Source organism: Anabrus simplex, chromosome 1, assembly GCF_040414725.1.
Source record: "Anabrus simplex isolate iqAnaSimp1 chromosome 1, ASM4041472v1, whole genome shotgun sequence".
In the NCBI taxonomy this organism is placed as follows: Eukaryota; Metazoa; Arthropoda; class Insecta; order Orthoptera; family Tettigoniidae; genus Anabrus; species Anabrus simplex.
In genome coordinates this window covers 732,691,537-732,708,572 of record NC_090265.1, presented here as the reverse complement: position 1 = coordinate 732,708,572, position 17,036 = coordinate 732,691,537, and the positions used below count along the sequence as shown (strand labels likewise).

General features: G+C 39.1%; 1 protein-coding gene across 4 annotated transcripts in view; it reads right to left on the bottom strand.

Moving 5' to 3' along the window:
• Esyt2 (extended synaptotagmin-like protein 2) overlaps positions 1–17,036 on the bottom strand; it is a 297,125-nt gene that overhangs the window by 90,002 nt on the left and 190,087 nt on the right. For all 4 annotated transcript variants that reach the window (XM_067136116.2, XM_068225186.1, XM_068225187.1 and 1 more), the window contains 2 exons: positions 10,247–10,405; positions 6,384–6,536 (listed from right to left, as the gene is read on the bottom strand). In XM_067136116.2, the coding sequence (XP_066992217.2) occupies positions 6,384–6,536; positions 10,247–10,405 (312 nt within the window). The remainder of the gene's footprint in view (positions 1–6,383; positions 6,537–10,246; positions 10,406–17,036) is intronic.

Genomic DNA, 17,036 nt, shown 5'->3' with positions numbered 1-17,036 from the left:
GCACAGTATGCCGATGACACGGTCATTTACAGAGCCATGAAAAACAATGATGATATTGTACAATTCCAATCGGATCTGGATAGTATAGCTCTGTGGTGTGAGGTAAATAAATGTACTTAAATATTAAGAAGTGTAATTATATAAGACTAAGCAGAGCTAGACAACTACTCCAGAACCAACCTACTATATGTGGAATCCAACTACCGACTTCTAACTCCAACAAACTGCTCGGCATTCACATTACGGACAATCTGAAATGCAATAAGCACGTGGAGGAAGAGAGGTGTAAGGCATACAGAGCGCTAGCTTTTGTCCGTAAATGTCTCTCAGGAGGAAGAAGTAAAGCCCTACATACGGCTTATATTTCCCTCGTGCGGCCCATAATACTATATGGCCTTCCTTCCTGGCATCCAACGACAACGGAAAATGTGAGAAAACTAGAGGGTGGCCAGCGACGATCAGAACGTTTAATTAACAAACACATCCCTTTAAACACAGCCAGGTCATTTCCACCAGTGAATGTGTTACGTACACAAATAGATGTAGCCTTCCTTAAGAAATCCCTCATAGACAACACACACCTCTCCCCTTTCCACCGCCTGCAGCTTAATTACGGCTCTGCTAAGAGAGGCCAAGGAATTACTCTTGTCCTCCCTTCACCAGAACATCATATTTAAATGGCTGTTATGCAAGGTCTGCTCGTACCTGCAGTCTTCTACCATCAGAGGTAAAAATGCTTCCTCTTCCTCACTTCCTTCGCGCAGTAAAGAAAATGTATATGTAAACAGAAACCCATAAATTGTATAAATTTGGATTGTAAGAAAAATGGGTGGAAATACAGTTGAATGTGAGTGAATGTGTATGTGTGCATGTGTGGGAGTGGTTGTGAATGAGTGTAAACAGGGGAATGAGTGAGAGTATAAATGGCTGGGTCTTCTTACTCTAATATGTATAGAATAAATCAAGATCATAATTATTAATATAAGAGTTTGGAGTGTAAATATGTAAATAAAAAATTGTTTACATATATGTAAATATTCAGTAGAGTTTATGTATGCATACATGTGGAGAAGGAGGCACTTCCGTGTATGTGGGGCTTGCCCTTTCTTGATAAAGAAAGGAAAAAAAAAAAAAGAAAGAAAGAAAGAAAGAAAGAAAGAAAGAAAGAAAGAAAGAAATAATGTTATTTGTTTTACGTCCCACTAACTACTTTTTAAGGTCTTCGGAGACGCCGAGGTGCCGGAATTTAGTCCCGCAGGAGTTCTTTTACGTGCCAGTAAATCTACCGACATGAGGCTGTCGTATTTGAGCACCTTCAAATACCACCGGACTGAGTCAGGATCGAACCTGCCAAGTTGGGGTCAGAAGGCCAGCGCCTTAACCGTCTGAGCCACTCAGCCTGGCAATATAAATAAATAAATAAATAAACAAATAAGTAAATAAATAAACAAACAAGTAAATACATAAATAAATAAATGATGATGACTGCATCAAGACCCTAGCTAATTATTTCCAAGAACTTTAGAATGCTGAAGAACCTGCGCAGCACCTCTCAGTTAAAGAACCCGCTAACCCGGATACCAAAGACATCCCTCCCTCTCCCACCTATGAAGTAGTAAAATAAACCAACTTCTCACGAACAACAAAGCCCCTGGAGAAGACGGAATAATAGCAGAAATGTTGAAACAAGCTGGTGAGCAAACATTCAGGCACATACACAAAGTAATCCTGGACATATGGGGTAAGGAAAGGTCCCCATATGACTGGACATAAGCCGTTATCCACCCAATCCACAAGAAGGGAAGCAAAGCAGATCCCAGCAACTATAGAGGAATATCACTCCATGCAGTATCGTATAAAGTATTTTCCAAGATTCTGGAACAGCACATTACAAGACAACTGGATAAAGAATTAGGAGAATATCAAGCAGAGTTTAGAACTGCAAGGTCTTGTGCTGAACAGATACAAAATCTGAAGACCATCGTTCAATATAGCAAGAAAAGATGCCGACAGTGGGTAACGATCTCTGTCGACTTTCAGAAGGCATACAACTTCGTGGATAGGATCACACTCTTCAACACCTTAAGAGAACTGGGACTAAACGAAAATATTAATAGGTTGGTGCAAGCCACCCTGCACAACACCACTTCCAAAGTTAAGTTTAGAGGTCAATTATCAGAGAGCTTCAAAATCAAAACAGGGGTGAGGGAAGGAGATGGTATCTCATGCATATTATTTAACTGTGTCCTGGAAAAGATCATAAGAGAATGGACTAGGTCATTACCTGACAACACCAGATTAAGGATGGGGTTTAAAGCAGACAACTTGAGGATTCCATGCTTGGCCTTTGCTGATGACCTTACTTTATTTGCAAACGACATGCATGAGGCCACTATGCAGCTTCAAACACTGCACTCTATAGCAGCTAAAGCAGGTCTCTTGATCAACATTGAAAAGACAGAGTTTATCACCATCATCAAAAATGCCCCTACAACAATGGGAGTCAGTGGTACAAAGCATAACAAGAGAGCTAAAAATGTGACGTACCTCAGAGAGTGGATATCGGAGGACCTAAGTGAAACGATGGCTCTTGAACAAAGGAAAATCAAATTAAACAAGGCCTACCATGCCTGCAGAAAACTGTATGCCTCAAAGCATTTATCAAAGAATGTAAAACTGAGACACTATAATGCCGTAGTCAGACCAGTCCTCTACGCAGCAGAATGCCTATCCTTAGCTAAAAAGACCCCACTGAGAGCCCTGGAAGTGCAAGAACGGAAATTCCTGAGAAGAATAGGGCCAAGGATTCTACCAGATGGAAGGCGATGGTACAAACCCAACAATGAGCTCTACCAGCATCAAGAAAACCACATAGATGCCATAGATTAAAACGTCTGACTTTCTATGGACACCTACACAGTATGGATCCTAATAGATTGTCTCATACGATCTTCAAGGTTGCTAATCAAGGGCAAAGCTACCGGATTCCCCTGGACTAAGCAAGTGGACAAAAAAATCTTGCAGAGCTTAATATTAATCAAGCCGCCATAACTGACAGGAATGCATACCGTTTAATGGTCAAAACTAAACCTTTCCTAACATCGCTTACATCAGCTAGCCACAAAGGTCAGAGGAGCGCAGGAAAGAATTCAGTGAGAAAATGAACAAATACTGGGCCAACAGGAAGGCTCAAGAGGCCGCTAAGAACACAATCCAGTATGCTAAAAGGGGCAGACGACGACAAAAACACAGAACACAAGCACCGTGGTCCGCAGATAGCCTAAACGCAAAGAATAAATAAATAAATAATAATCACAAAAAATTTTACCTATGTTTTCTAAGACAGAAACTAAGAAATACTTCAAAAGGGCCTTACGATTAATTTATATACATACAACTTTTTGAAGGGCTCCACTGAGATGGCTTAAGATATACTCTGAGGTGCTACACATTTACAAACTTAAAAATAGTATGATATTTTCAATACAGAAATTAAGTACGGGAAAGACAGTCATGACTATCAAACTAGGTCAGTACATCAGATATCCACTGGTCATCTATCTTCTTCAAGGTGTGGAATGAGAAGTACCTTACAGCACATTCTGCCTCAGCATCATAGAAAAAATTGCCGACGAAGTTCAGGAGTTTTAAAACATATTTCAGTATTTAAGATGTCTGTTTTTCGATATCCATCACAAAAATACAGTCGAAACCGTTTACTGTGACATCGTCTGACTCACTGGCTGAATGGTCAGTGTACTGGCCTTCGGGTCAGAGGGTCCTGGGTTTGATTCCTGGTCGGGTCGGTGATTTTAACCTTCATTGAAGAGGATGCCAGTAAACAGAACTGCAAGGAAGGAATTTGACAGAAAGGTGGAAGGAAGACGACCCGTGGGAAGGCCACGAAGGAAATGGATAGATTTAGTTAAGAGCGATGTACTGCTGAGAGGTCATGATCGGGACAAGTTGGTGGAGGAAGAATGGTACAAGGACAGGATGAGATGGAGGAGGCTCATATACCACACCCGGGAAACTGGAGATGGTTTAGGATGATGATGATGATGATGATGATTGGTTATTTCCAATTGCTCGGGGGCTGGGTGTTTCTGCTGTCCCCAACATCGCTGCAACTCACACACACCACACACAACTGTTCTCCACCACAATAACACGCAGTTACCTACACATGGCAGATGCCGCCCACCCTCACCAGAGGGTCTGCCTTATAAGAGCTGCACTCGGCTAGAAATAGCCACACGAAATATATATAATGCGACATCGCTTTTAACGGCGTATTGGACTAAAAGTGAAATCTAACAGTCCTGTCTAAATCCTATAAACACTTTATTTTTTTAAATTGCTTAGTACAACATCGCTTATTATGACACCGTATAAACCAGCGTATTTTATCATATTTTCAGAGAGATGTATCGACTGTAATGTCCAATGTTCATTTTTGTTTGTTATGCGTCTGGGGATTACTGTTAGTTTTCAGTAGATCATAGATTTCAGATCAGTCAGCAGAGGTAGACACGAAGAAGCGAGTCATATACGAACCAACCATCACATAATTCAAAGAATCATACACCTCCTGTAATAGAATTGTAGGACTTTTCATTGGAGCAAGAGGAACCGCATCAAAATTCTTAGTCGAGTCTTTCAAGTGCCAGCATTTCCAAGAATCTATACTGTGATTTAGGCCATTAAAAGCTCCATCCAAATTGTTAGAAATCACCTCTGTAGTAACGAGTATGGGAAGGAAAACTCTTCATGGTTAAAAATATTGTATAGTCAATATTTAAGTGTTATGGTATACTTTCACAGATTTAGGCACCCTATCACTGTATGAAGTACAGATAAATAAGTCACATAATATGGTGATTAGAAAATGGGTAAACAAACGTCAGCATCGTGAAGGAATTGGGTGCATCACACTCAACGATATCCACACTTTAGAAGGACAAGACCACATACGACATTATTGTTGCTACTTCTTTCCTTACTTATTATTTTATATGTTGCTCAGCCTCACTCCACAAATACAGTACTTATTTCACGTATGTTTTTTGAAGTTTGCACTTTATTCCATTAACTAACCATCTAAGTGTGCAGCCCAACACTTACAGATACAACATTTTTAGCAACAACAACAAAAATAAGACCGGTTTGTAAGACTATTGCATATGACGACTTAATAGGTGGTCTCTGGAGTTTTGACTGTGTATAGAAATGTATTCATTATTATTACATGCATTTGTTTGTCCAACCCTTGTCCTGTTACTAATAATGTTATTGGCTTTACGTCCTACTAACTACTTTTTTTGGTTTTCGGAGACACCTAAGTGCTGGAATTTAGTACTGCAGGAGTTCTTTTATGTACCAGTAAATCTACCGACACGAGGCCAACGTATTTGAGCAGCTTCAAGTACTGCTGGACTGAGCCAGAATCGAACTTGCCAAATTGTGTCCCGTTTCTCTATGGGGCCGGGTATGAGGTGAGATGAATCTGTCGTGGCAGGTTTTTATGACTGGATGCCCTTCCCGACATCAACCTCATCAGAAGAGTTAAGGAGTTGAAATGAATGACGTGATATATGATAGTAGGAAGGGAGAGGGTGAAACCTGGTGCCAGCACATAGCCTACTCCTATCGAACAGCACCAAGGGGGCTGTTCAAGGCTTTAACGTCTCCATCCAACAGATGAATCACCAACAGCGCCATATGCCTTCGCTCCATATGAGCACAGTGGACAGGTTTGCAATTTAATCCAGACTTTTGCAACGCAATCTAGTGATTAGAAATTATATACCACCACCTCACCTACCCTGCCGGCCAATATTCTGATGGTCAAATTTTTTTCGACCAATGGGACTCAAACCAGCTAACCACGTAGTCAGACCATTTACACTTCAACACCTTAACAATTATGGCGACCAGGCGGGCTTTATTATTACAACATTTAAATATAATTAATTATTATCTCCAGTGTAATACCAATATCATTGTGACGTTGTGACCAATATATTTCATTGCAATTATAATATTAATATTGAAGTTTTTACCATTAATTGTAAAGCTGCCACTGTAAAGGACAATAATAGCTATTTGCTTTACGTCGCACTGACGCAGATATGTCTTATGGCGACGATGGGATAGGAAAGGCCTAGGAAGTGGAAGGAAGCGGCTGTGGCCTTAATTAAGGTACAGCCACGGCATTTGCCTGGTGTGAAAATGGGAAACCATGGAAAACCATCTTTAGGGCTGCCGACAGTGGGGCTAGAACCCACTATCTCCCGATTACTGGATACTGGCCACACTTAAGCGACTGCAGCTATCGAGCTCGGTGACAATAATAGGCAAACAGGTGATGTGCTATAACTGACCTTGAGTTGCATGGAGAGTAACACTTTAGTATCAGGACCAGCCCTAGTCAGAGGGAAAGGCTGACTTTCCACCTGCATGTCCTCCTTCTGGAGTAGAGAGGTCATGTTGTACACCAACTGGCCGAGCTCCGAGCCAGTCTTCTGGTCCATCACCTGGAAAGACAAACCTCTTACTTGGCAAGACTTGAATTTCAAACTGCTGGACTTCATGTTAACAGTGAAATCTCAATACAATGATACCAACAATCACAATTATGAACTTGGATTTCTCACCTAATCAATACCTGATTTATTTCTGATGTGTTTACATTACAAATAAGTTTAGCTATACTGGTTTTGGTCTATTAGAGGCCATCTTCAGCTGTGTTGAAGAACCTTATTTGATAAAACATATACAATTATATTAAAAACACTGCTTATTTCTAAGTCTATATAATACAGTTTGTAATAAAACTTGCATCATATTAGAGTTATGTTTCAGGTCTAAAAGTTCAAGTGTACTGTTGTCGAAATACATTAGATCTATTCTATCGATTGACACATATATTGATCAAGATCTCTAGTATGATAGCATGAAATGTCACTGGTATGGCCTTGATGCTCTATTTACAAACACTTGATGAATTATACAGTTCTATATTAAAACAGATACGAGTTTTGAATGATGCAAACTTTGGGAAAATGAGTTAAAATCTTCTTATCACTGTAATTGAGTGCTTGTCGAAATCAGATTTGTCTTGTGGGTTAAATTGTTTGATGTTTTGAAGTAAAATGGTGAGAACTTCCTTTTGATTTTGTTTACGTAAATTTTCATCTGTCGGAAGCTGGCAATGAGTTGTGTCAGAATGTCTAAAAATACAAGAAAGAGAAAAGGGTTTTTTGTTAGAGAATAATTATGTAATGTGTGTGGTGAGTGCTAGAATGTTTTGACTTACTGTCCTGTTGTATCCAGCCAGTTGCTTGCATGCTCGTTGGGACGTGTCATATACTGCTCCTTGTGTGGAGAAGGTTGGTATTCGTAACAGTGGAGGGGAACAACACACATACCTGTTTTAATATAGAACTGTATAATTCATCCAGCTTTGTTCTTATTCCACACTTCCTAGATCAAGTCTGGTCAAAATGGCCTACAATAACGCTTCCTGATGAAGGTGGGAAGCAGAAATGAGCTTATGAGGAGCTGAAAAGAATTGCATTTGACAAGAAGATGATGTAACATTGTAGGCCTGTCACTGTGCTTATTCTGTTTCATTATTTAAGTTTCTATTTTATACACTGCACGACCCGTCTTGTATAGTAGAACCTCAATAATTCGAAATTGGTTCATTCAAAATCTCGCCTAATTCGAAGAAGCTCTTGTTCCCGGAAACTTTAGGTACGATTTTGCATGTAATTCAAATTGTTTAATTCGAAGTACGGATGATTCGTAATTCAAAGAACAATGCCGGTCCTATTACTGAAATTCAGACTTTTAATTCAAAATTGCCCTTACATTAAAAAAAAATAGTATTTTACAGAGTAATTTAAATTCAAAATTTCTCTGTCCTTCCATCATCATACGAAAGTTCAATAAGCGTCAGGCACTTTCCATGCAAATACAAGGCATCTAAAAATGCAAACAGTACAGTAATTCAAGAGATAAAGCATTTACACAGGGGAGCCAGCATAAATTGTCCTCATTTTTTGTGTTTTTTTATTTTTTATTGCGTGACATTATGTTTGCCAGTGAGTTATCCAAGTGCATTATTTGAATACAGTAAATGGACCGTGTTGGATGGATACATTTTGGAAACAATTTTTTTCCATGGCTTTTGAAAGGTTTAAACTGTGAATCGAGGTTAATTGCATGCAGTAACGGGTCTTAGAATATTTTGTGACGCCGCAAGGGTTGGTATTTCTGAATCATGAGTTAGTGGTTAGTTTGACATCCGATTTTTGTGTCCCAATGACTTTGAATTAAAGAGGTTTCAATGTAATAATTAAATAACTGCTTTATGGTTGGAATTCTCTCTCTTCACAGGTACAGTCAAACTTTCAGGACACATTCCTCACACGTAGAAGAAGAAAATCTGTTATACGGACAATGCTTTAGTTCTGTGTTGGAACTCGTTCTCTACATCATAGGAAACCCCAGCATAGCACATGAAACTGTTTCGTATATGAATGTTCAAAATGCCCGTCGTGACTCTCCTATACATCAGATATACAGGGTGGTCGCAAACAATGTGAACTGGGTATACCAGAGTAGAGGGTTGCCATGCTGATAAATAATTTGAAAGAATTAATTTGATATATCACGCCGCTGTCATTTCATCAGCTTCTCAAGTCAGCCAACCAAATGCGCTTCGCGATGCCATGTTGCTAAATCTGCACGCGACTTTGAGAGCCATGTCAAATCAACAAACACAAACACATTCAGCCGGTGTCATTTTGCTAAGACGAGATCGTGTCAGCTTGGAGGTCCATTCCCCTGGCAAAGTCTTTTTCCTTTCACTGGTGTCCTTACACCAGCCTTAAGCCATGTGCTCATTTAAACACTGCCTCACAGAGCCCATTGAATTCATCCGTGAGGTGATCTGATCAGCCAAGTTCAGCAGCCGATAAAATGACAACGGCATGATACATTGAATTATTTATCAGTACGACCAACCCTCTAATGCTCATATACCCCATTCACACTGTTTCCCACCAGCCTGTATATACTCTAATAAAGCTATGCGATGGGGGCCACCAGAATGCAGGCAGGAGCCGGGCAGCAACACGTAAAACACTGTGTCAAACATTCAAAGACGACCTATGAGCTGCCCTATACACTACACGTGGAGGGAACTGATGGTGATGATGATGATGATGATGATGATGATACGTTCTGTTCCTGTGTGTTTCCCATGATTAATGTACTATGTAGTGTTACCTGCTGAAGCGATTGTCAGCCTTGTTACAGGGCCTTCGGTATTATCTGAAACGGGATGACTAAGTCAGCTTGGGAAACCTCCCAGCCTGCCCAAGGACATGACACGGCCCTTCCTCTATTGTCCCCTTCATCTAGTTTTTCCACACGATTTCTGGAAGATACGACAAACAAGCTCTGTCTCCAGCCCAACCCTGAATGTTCTAGTGGCCCAACATCGAGGTATAAATACAAGGCTTCTGGGAGTGAGTTGTTGTTGTTATGGTGTCGGACACGAGCGGGTGGGCTGGAGACGACAGAATGGAAGACTGTACCGTGTGCTACTGTATTTCTGTGGACTGAGGATCGCCGTGTGTCAGCGAGGGAAGCCGCTATAAGGACAGCGAGGATAAATGGCCCTGTGTTAATGTTTGCTGTTGTGAGTTGAATACTGTTGAGCCTTTTAGTTAAACACTGCACGTGACTGAATTACTGGACTGTCTATGGAGTGGAACCAACAAACAGTCATCGTGTGTCGAGTGGCCCATAGTCCTGTGCTCAGATTCGGCGGTCTACACACAGTTGCTGTTTAAGATGACTGGACTTGGGGAAGTGAAAGTAAGGATTAAGCATCCGCAGATATAGCAACGGGCTGGACCGCCTGCTGTGCCATAAGGAAGAGGGACTTGTAAAATATTAGTAAGTGTAGCCATTCATACCTAATTAGAATTGTGTGGGTATATGTGTGTGTGTGGTAGTGGTGGTGCGGGGCTCATTCTGAAATAAATTGGAGTAATGAACAGATGGAGTTTTGTAGAGAACGAGTTCTAACATGGCTATATAACATATTTCCTTCTTCTACGTGTGAGCATTGTGTCCTGACAGTCTGGCCGTACCTTATTGCTACACCTGTATGTTGACAATGGCAGTTTTTCTGCAGTTGGCGAACCCACAAGAATATTGGATAATTTACCCGCATGTCCAGCGTATCAGACTCTGGATTAGCCACCAGGAAGGTAAAACCTTGCTCAAACACTGGATCTGCATTACGGAACTGCATTGATGTCTGCTGCTTCTTGTTGCCAAGAGACAATACGATGTACGAGTCAGGCTTGCTGCTCGATTTGGTACCCTGGGAACAGAGAAAAGAAAAACCAACACTTTAAAAACTCAAGCCTGGTGTTTCACTTGAAAGTAAAAAAGTATTTCAATAGGCTTACAGTCATTAGGTTGTGTGAACTACATACAGGGCACACAAAAATTTCCACCCAGTAAAGGGGATGAAGACTATGCAATGTGGTAGATACTAACTAACAAGGTATGCAGTTGAAACATCCATTGTAATGTCTACAAAGAAGCCGCCATACACAGTTACGGTACTAAACCCACTTTTCTTTCTTTGTTTTTATGCTAGTTATTTAACATCGTACTAATACATCAAAGGTTTACGGTGATGCAATGATGGGAGAAAACTGGAGGAAGGTTACATTGCTTGACTGCCCTAAGCGAGTAGCAGCACTAAAAGACCCAGCCATTATAGCCTTAAAATGAACTTTAGGAAACAAAAAACATTGGAGGATTAGATTCCACTTGCTCTGATTGCCACAATAATTGTGACAAGCCTGTTAAGTTTGGAAACAATCTCCCTTATTCATTTTGAAGTGACATTATAACTTTTTAAATTTTTTAATACCACCCCGACACAAAAAAAGTCTTATGGTGCCTTAACGACCGGAAAGCGCTATGACTGCAAAGGTAGTGGCTGTGGCCTTAATTCAGGTACAGCCCCAGCATTTGTCTGGTGTGCAAAAACCATGGGAAACCATCTTCAGGACTGCCAACCCTAGAATTTGAACCCACTATCTCCCAAATGTAAGCTCATAGCTATGTGACCCTACGTGCACAACCAACTCACTCGGTAAATCCACCTTTTCATTATCCATTAAGAGCCACAAACACAATACTTCGATCTCTCTGTCACTCTTCAAAAGTAAATCAGACAGACTTAGTAGGACTGTAGAAACTTCTACCAGATAAATTATGGTTGGTAAACTGCTCTGGATTTTAGAGGGTTGGTTCCCAACCTGTCCTGGTCTCCTTTCTCATGGACCATCTCTTTTTGTACACCCTATGTACAGTACTATATGCCACACTTCTGTGGGTCCCTTTTGACAGCTACTGTAGATGCTGCTCCTACATACAGCTATGTCTTTCTCTGCTTCTGCAGTCCTCCACAGCTTATCCTCTTATATCTGCTGCATAACACACCACCGAAGCCGGTTAATAAATACATTCGTAATTCAGCCTGGACACATTACAAATGTTCTTGTCCCTGTTCATTCATGACTATCACTCAGCACTCAGTGGCATGGACTTGGTGCAGGCTGAGTGAACCTTACATATAGGGTGGTGCACGAATAGTTGACACATTTAATTTTAGAATAACACCTTTATTTTTCACAGAACACTAATGAAATTGTAGACCCAGCTTGGACCATGGAAATACATTTCACTACATCACATGTTCAATGTGGCTTCCACTGTGGCGGACAATCTCTTTGAGACGAGTACGCATGTTTCTGATGACTTTGCGGCACAGGTCTTCAAGAATTTCACTGCAGAGCTGCACAATCCGAGCATGCATTCCCATGCGGCTTTGAGGTCTTGAAGCAAAGAGGTTTTCTTTCAAACAGCCCCATAAAAGGAAATCACAAGAATTTAAATCTGGGTTTAAAGTAGGCCAGAAGAATACACCATTATTGTTGTACAGTGGGTAACAATGAGAAATTACACGATCACCAAATACTCCCTTCAAAACTCCAGAACATCGTTAGCTGTGTGAGGTGTTGCACCATCTTGCATAAACCACTGCGTATGAATAGGGAGTTCTGTAGTGAGAAGTTGAGGCATGAATTCATTCTCCAGCATGTCCTTGTATCGCTGTGCATTAACTGACTGAAGAAAAATGCTCCAATTAACCCATGACTTGACAGAGCTACCCACACACTCACTTTTCCCATACGTGGCTTATTCATGAATAATGACTGTTTTTTTTGTAGCCCAAAACCGCATATTTTGTTTATAACTGCCCCGTTGAGGTGAAAATAGGCTTCATCAGAGAATCAAGTGTTAAACAGTGCTTCATCTTTATCTTGAGCCCATAAGGTGTACTGCAATCTCTTCTGCCAGTGAAGATCTGTTAGCTTCTGTAGAACAGTCATTTTGCACGGGTACAATTGAAGGTTACCGTGTAACATTCTTTGAACTGAATGGCATGATGTTCCACTTTATCTTGAAGCTCCCCATGTTGACTTGTGTGGGCTGGGCTGCGCTGCACTGCACGGCGACCCTCAGCGCAGCGTTTTCAGGAGACCGAACTACTGGTGCACGTGGTTGCTTATCTTCCTTCACACTGCCTTGTTCTTCAAAGTTTCTGTATAAGCGAAGGATGGCGTTCCTTGCTGGAGCCCACCTAGTTTGGAAAACAGCTTGAAATTTCCATTGTGTCACCGTAAAACTTTCTGATTCGCAATAAAGTATAACTGTTTCAGCGCACTGTTGAACGGAGAGTCGGCCATACTCAGCCATGGCAGATAGCTCACTGGAATACAGGCATTCAGAAACAAAGCAGCAGTGTCATCTCTAAAGTTATTTCCATGAAACAGGGAAGGTGTGCGCAAAATTTGAACAACACAGTACATAAGTTGCATTTTATATTTGCTTTTCAAATGTGTCAACTATTCGTGCGCCTCCCGTAGGAGACAAAATCTTATTTCTAATTATGAATGAATCACGAATGATGTGCATTTACATAAAAAAGAACATTTTTAAGCCCATATTGTCAACCTTAACAAGTGTTACGGTTCCTTTTTCTGAAATTCCACCTTAACAATACTAAATTTATTTACTCCTTATCAGGATAACATTATCGGTACGTGTTTTCTTAAAAGACATCTGCAGTTCAACACAAGGCCACACACAAGCTAGCCAGACCAAAATACGACTGACAAGGACATTTCTTTAATCTTTAACATCTTCAATGAAACCATCATTTTGAAAGAAGTTACCCCTTTGGAATTTTAACAACCAAATTTAAACAGTACAAGACCTCCAGGAATCAAAATTTGTCAACCAAATGTTGGAACAGCAATTTTAATTTTTTACTTTAATAGTTATAAGGAAGTACTTCCAAGTTTTTTGTTTTTTTTAAATCAATACACAAGATCTTTCTCTGAAGACTTGTCAGACTTTAGTTTTATACAGTAACAATTAGTATATAATCTAGAATAGTATTAGTATGTAATCTAATCTAATCTGGACGTTAACTGGAAGATTGGGGAGGGAAAATACTTTTAATATTCTAGGAATGATGTCCAGTAGTTTCAATTGTTTAAGAATATTACTTTGTAGAATGGATGAAAAATCAACAAAAACATTTTAGGAAGGATATTCTACAGCCATTCGTCTTCTACATACCGGTACAGAATTTGGTTACAATGTAGTAGGCCTGCTTTATAAAATTCACACTACACACTGAAAATTGAAAATAACATGAAGTATATTATGATGTAAATTTTTGAAAAGTGTTTTTCTTTTATTTATAACATCAAGATGGATGACACAAGAGCAAAGAACATGGCAGTAAACAGTGATCTAGTTTTTTTCTCCGAGTGAGATGTTCAGTAATAATGTGTGTCTAAACTGCAATGGAGCTACTCACAGAAGTAATGATAGTCTTAATAGTCTTAATGCTTGTTATGCATGTGTATTTAAGAACACGTTTGGCAGCGAAATGTCGGATCCAGCTGACGATCTCGTTTCCGATAACCTCACTTCGGATTCATCGTATTTGAGGTTCAGAATAAGACCTCTGGAACTTGATCTATCATCTAAAGATGAAATAATCAAAATTTTATCCACTGATCTAGAAAATGCTCTACTCGAGTTGAAGAACCCAAAATAAACAAAATGCTGAAGTGCCGAGACAATAAGAAAAGGATTTTCAAGAGTTTAAGTCAAAGAATTTTAGGCCTACCGGGAAACATGTTGCATTTAGAGATACTGTAAATAATAATTTAGTGACACAAAACAGTTTTCAAGTGTTAGAATCAAATGATCAAGAGGTAAACATAGAATATGACTCAACCACAGTGTTGAAAAGAAAAAGAAAATCCCAACGACGACTGGAACATAAACAAGCCCGTACAGTAATAATGGGGGACTCGATGATAAGAAATGTTGGACCTGAAGTTGAAGAGGGTACTGCATACGAGTGGGTCAACTTGCAGAACATGTGAACAGTGATAGCATTAAAGAAAATCCTGACACCCTGATTGTTCATATTAGCACAAATGACCTTTACGATATGTCAACACCCAGTGGCATAATGGCTGAGACTCATAGACTTATTACTACGATAAAAAGGAGGTTTCCATAGGCAAAGCTTTGTCTCAGTGGTGTTTTATATCGGCACAATGTTGATTATCGTTATACAGATGCTGTAAACTCCACTCTTGACTGGTTATGCCGTAATAGAGATGTCCTTTTCGTCAATGCTAATAGTTCGCTTAGAGGCAGTGATTTTGGAAAAGATGGGCTACACCTTAACAGAAAATTGGACTAGACAACAGAGTGACTGAATGGGTTGCTATATTTCTAGAAAATAGATCTCAAAGAATTAGAATAGATGAAGCTTTATCTGACCCTGTAATAATGAAGAGGGAAATTCCTCAAGGCAGTATTATTGGACCTTTATGTTTCCTTATATATATATAAATGATATGAGCAAACAAGTGGAATCAGAGGTAAGGCCTTTTGTGGGTGATGTTACTCTATAAGTTACAAGATTGTGAGCAACTGCAAAATGACCTTGATAATGTTGTGAGATGGATAGCAGGCAATGGTATGTTGATTAACGGGGTGGTTAAAAGTCAGGTTGTGAGTTTCACAAATAGGAAAAGTCCTCTCAGCTTTAATTATTGCGTTGGTGGGGTGAAAGTTCCTTTTGGGGATCATTGTAAGTATCTAGGTGTTAATATAAGGAAAGATCTTCATTGGGGTAATCACATAAATGGGATTGTAAATAAAGGGTACAGATCTCTGCACATGGTTATGAGGGTGTTTAGAGGTTGTAGTAAGGATGTAAAGGAGAGGGCATATAAGTCTCTGGTAAGACCCCAACTAGAGTATGGTTCCAGTGTATGGGACCCCTCACCAGAATTATCCGATTTCAAGAAGTGGAAAAAATCCAAAGAAAAGCAGCTCGATTAGTTCTGGGTGATTTCCGACAAAAGAGTAGCGTTACAAAAATGTTGCAAAGTTTGGGCTGGGAAGAATTGGGAGAAAGAAGATGAGCTGCTCGACTAAGTGGTATGTTCCGAGCTGTCAGCGGAGAGATGGCGTGGAATGACATTAGTATTTAAAGGAGAAACGATAAAACTTTTGTATCCACCTGTTCAATACATTGAAAGCAATTATAAAATTAGGATCTCATCCTTATTTTAATGTCTAAATATTAAAACATAGGACATGTTTTGTTCATATTTTGAACATCTTCAGCCATAAATATTCTTACAAGGTTAAATGATAACATTGTTTTAGAACTTACACTTATGGTTTGCCTTTGACAAACTTATCCTTAATGAGCTTTCAAATTATTTGTTGTATACATATTTAAAGATTTTGTTACAACTGGTGTAATTTTTCTCATATTATACTGTATGGAATTGGAATTTTAATACACTCAAAACAGCTGAGGTTAGGCTTCAATATTGTACTATTCTTTCATAAAAGTGACAAAACTTATGTGCACTGTTGATTATAGGTTATGAAATGCTTAACTTCAAAATTTGTCGAATTCACAAATTGCTTGTAGTCTTGATCAGTGTATAATGGGGCAATCATCCAGACGTAAGCAGGGACTCTGTCAATTGGTGATGAACAAGCTTTGGTGACATGCAAATGGTAATTTCATCAAAGTTTACGTTAGAAAGTCTGTTGAGAAAGAATATGTCCCTGCTTACGTTTGGACGATTGCCCCATTATACACTGGTCAAGACTACAAGCAATTTGTGAATTTGACAAATTTTGAAGCTAAATAATTCATAACCTATAATCAACAGTGCACATCAGTTTTGTCACTTCTATGAACGAATAGTATAATATTGAAGCCTAACCTCAGCTATTTTGAGTGTATTAAGATTCCAATTCCATACAGTATAATATGAGAAAAGTTACACCAGCTGTAACAATGTTTGAATGTGTATACAACAAATAATTTGAAAACATTAAGCAATTTCAACAGATTGTAAATGTATTGACATTCTGTTTTAAATATTAGAATAAGGTTTTAAAGGTTGAAACTTAATTATTATTTTCTATAAGACGACGTAATATATAAACGTTTTAATATTTAAGAGGTTTTTTAAAATTGATTAAGGATAAGTTTGTCAAAGGCAAACCATAAGTGTAAGTTCTAAAACAATGTTATCATTTAACCTTGTAAGAATATTTATGGCTGAAGATGTTCAAAATATGAACGAAATGTGTCCTATGTTTTAATATTTAAGCAATAAAATAAGGATGAGATCCTGATTTTATAATTGCTTTTAATATATTGAATAGGTGGATACAAAAGTTTTATTGTTTCTCCTTTAAATAGACTTTCAATACGGAAAAATTAGGATAGTCTCTTGCAATGACATTAGTAGACGAATAATTTTGAGTGGCATTTTTAAAAGTAGGAAAGATCACAATATGAAGAA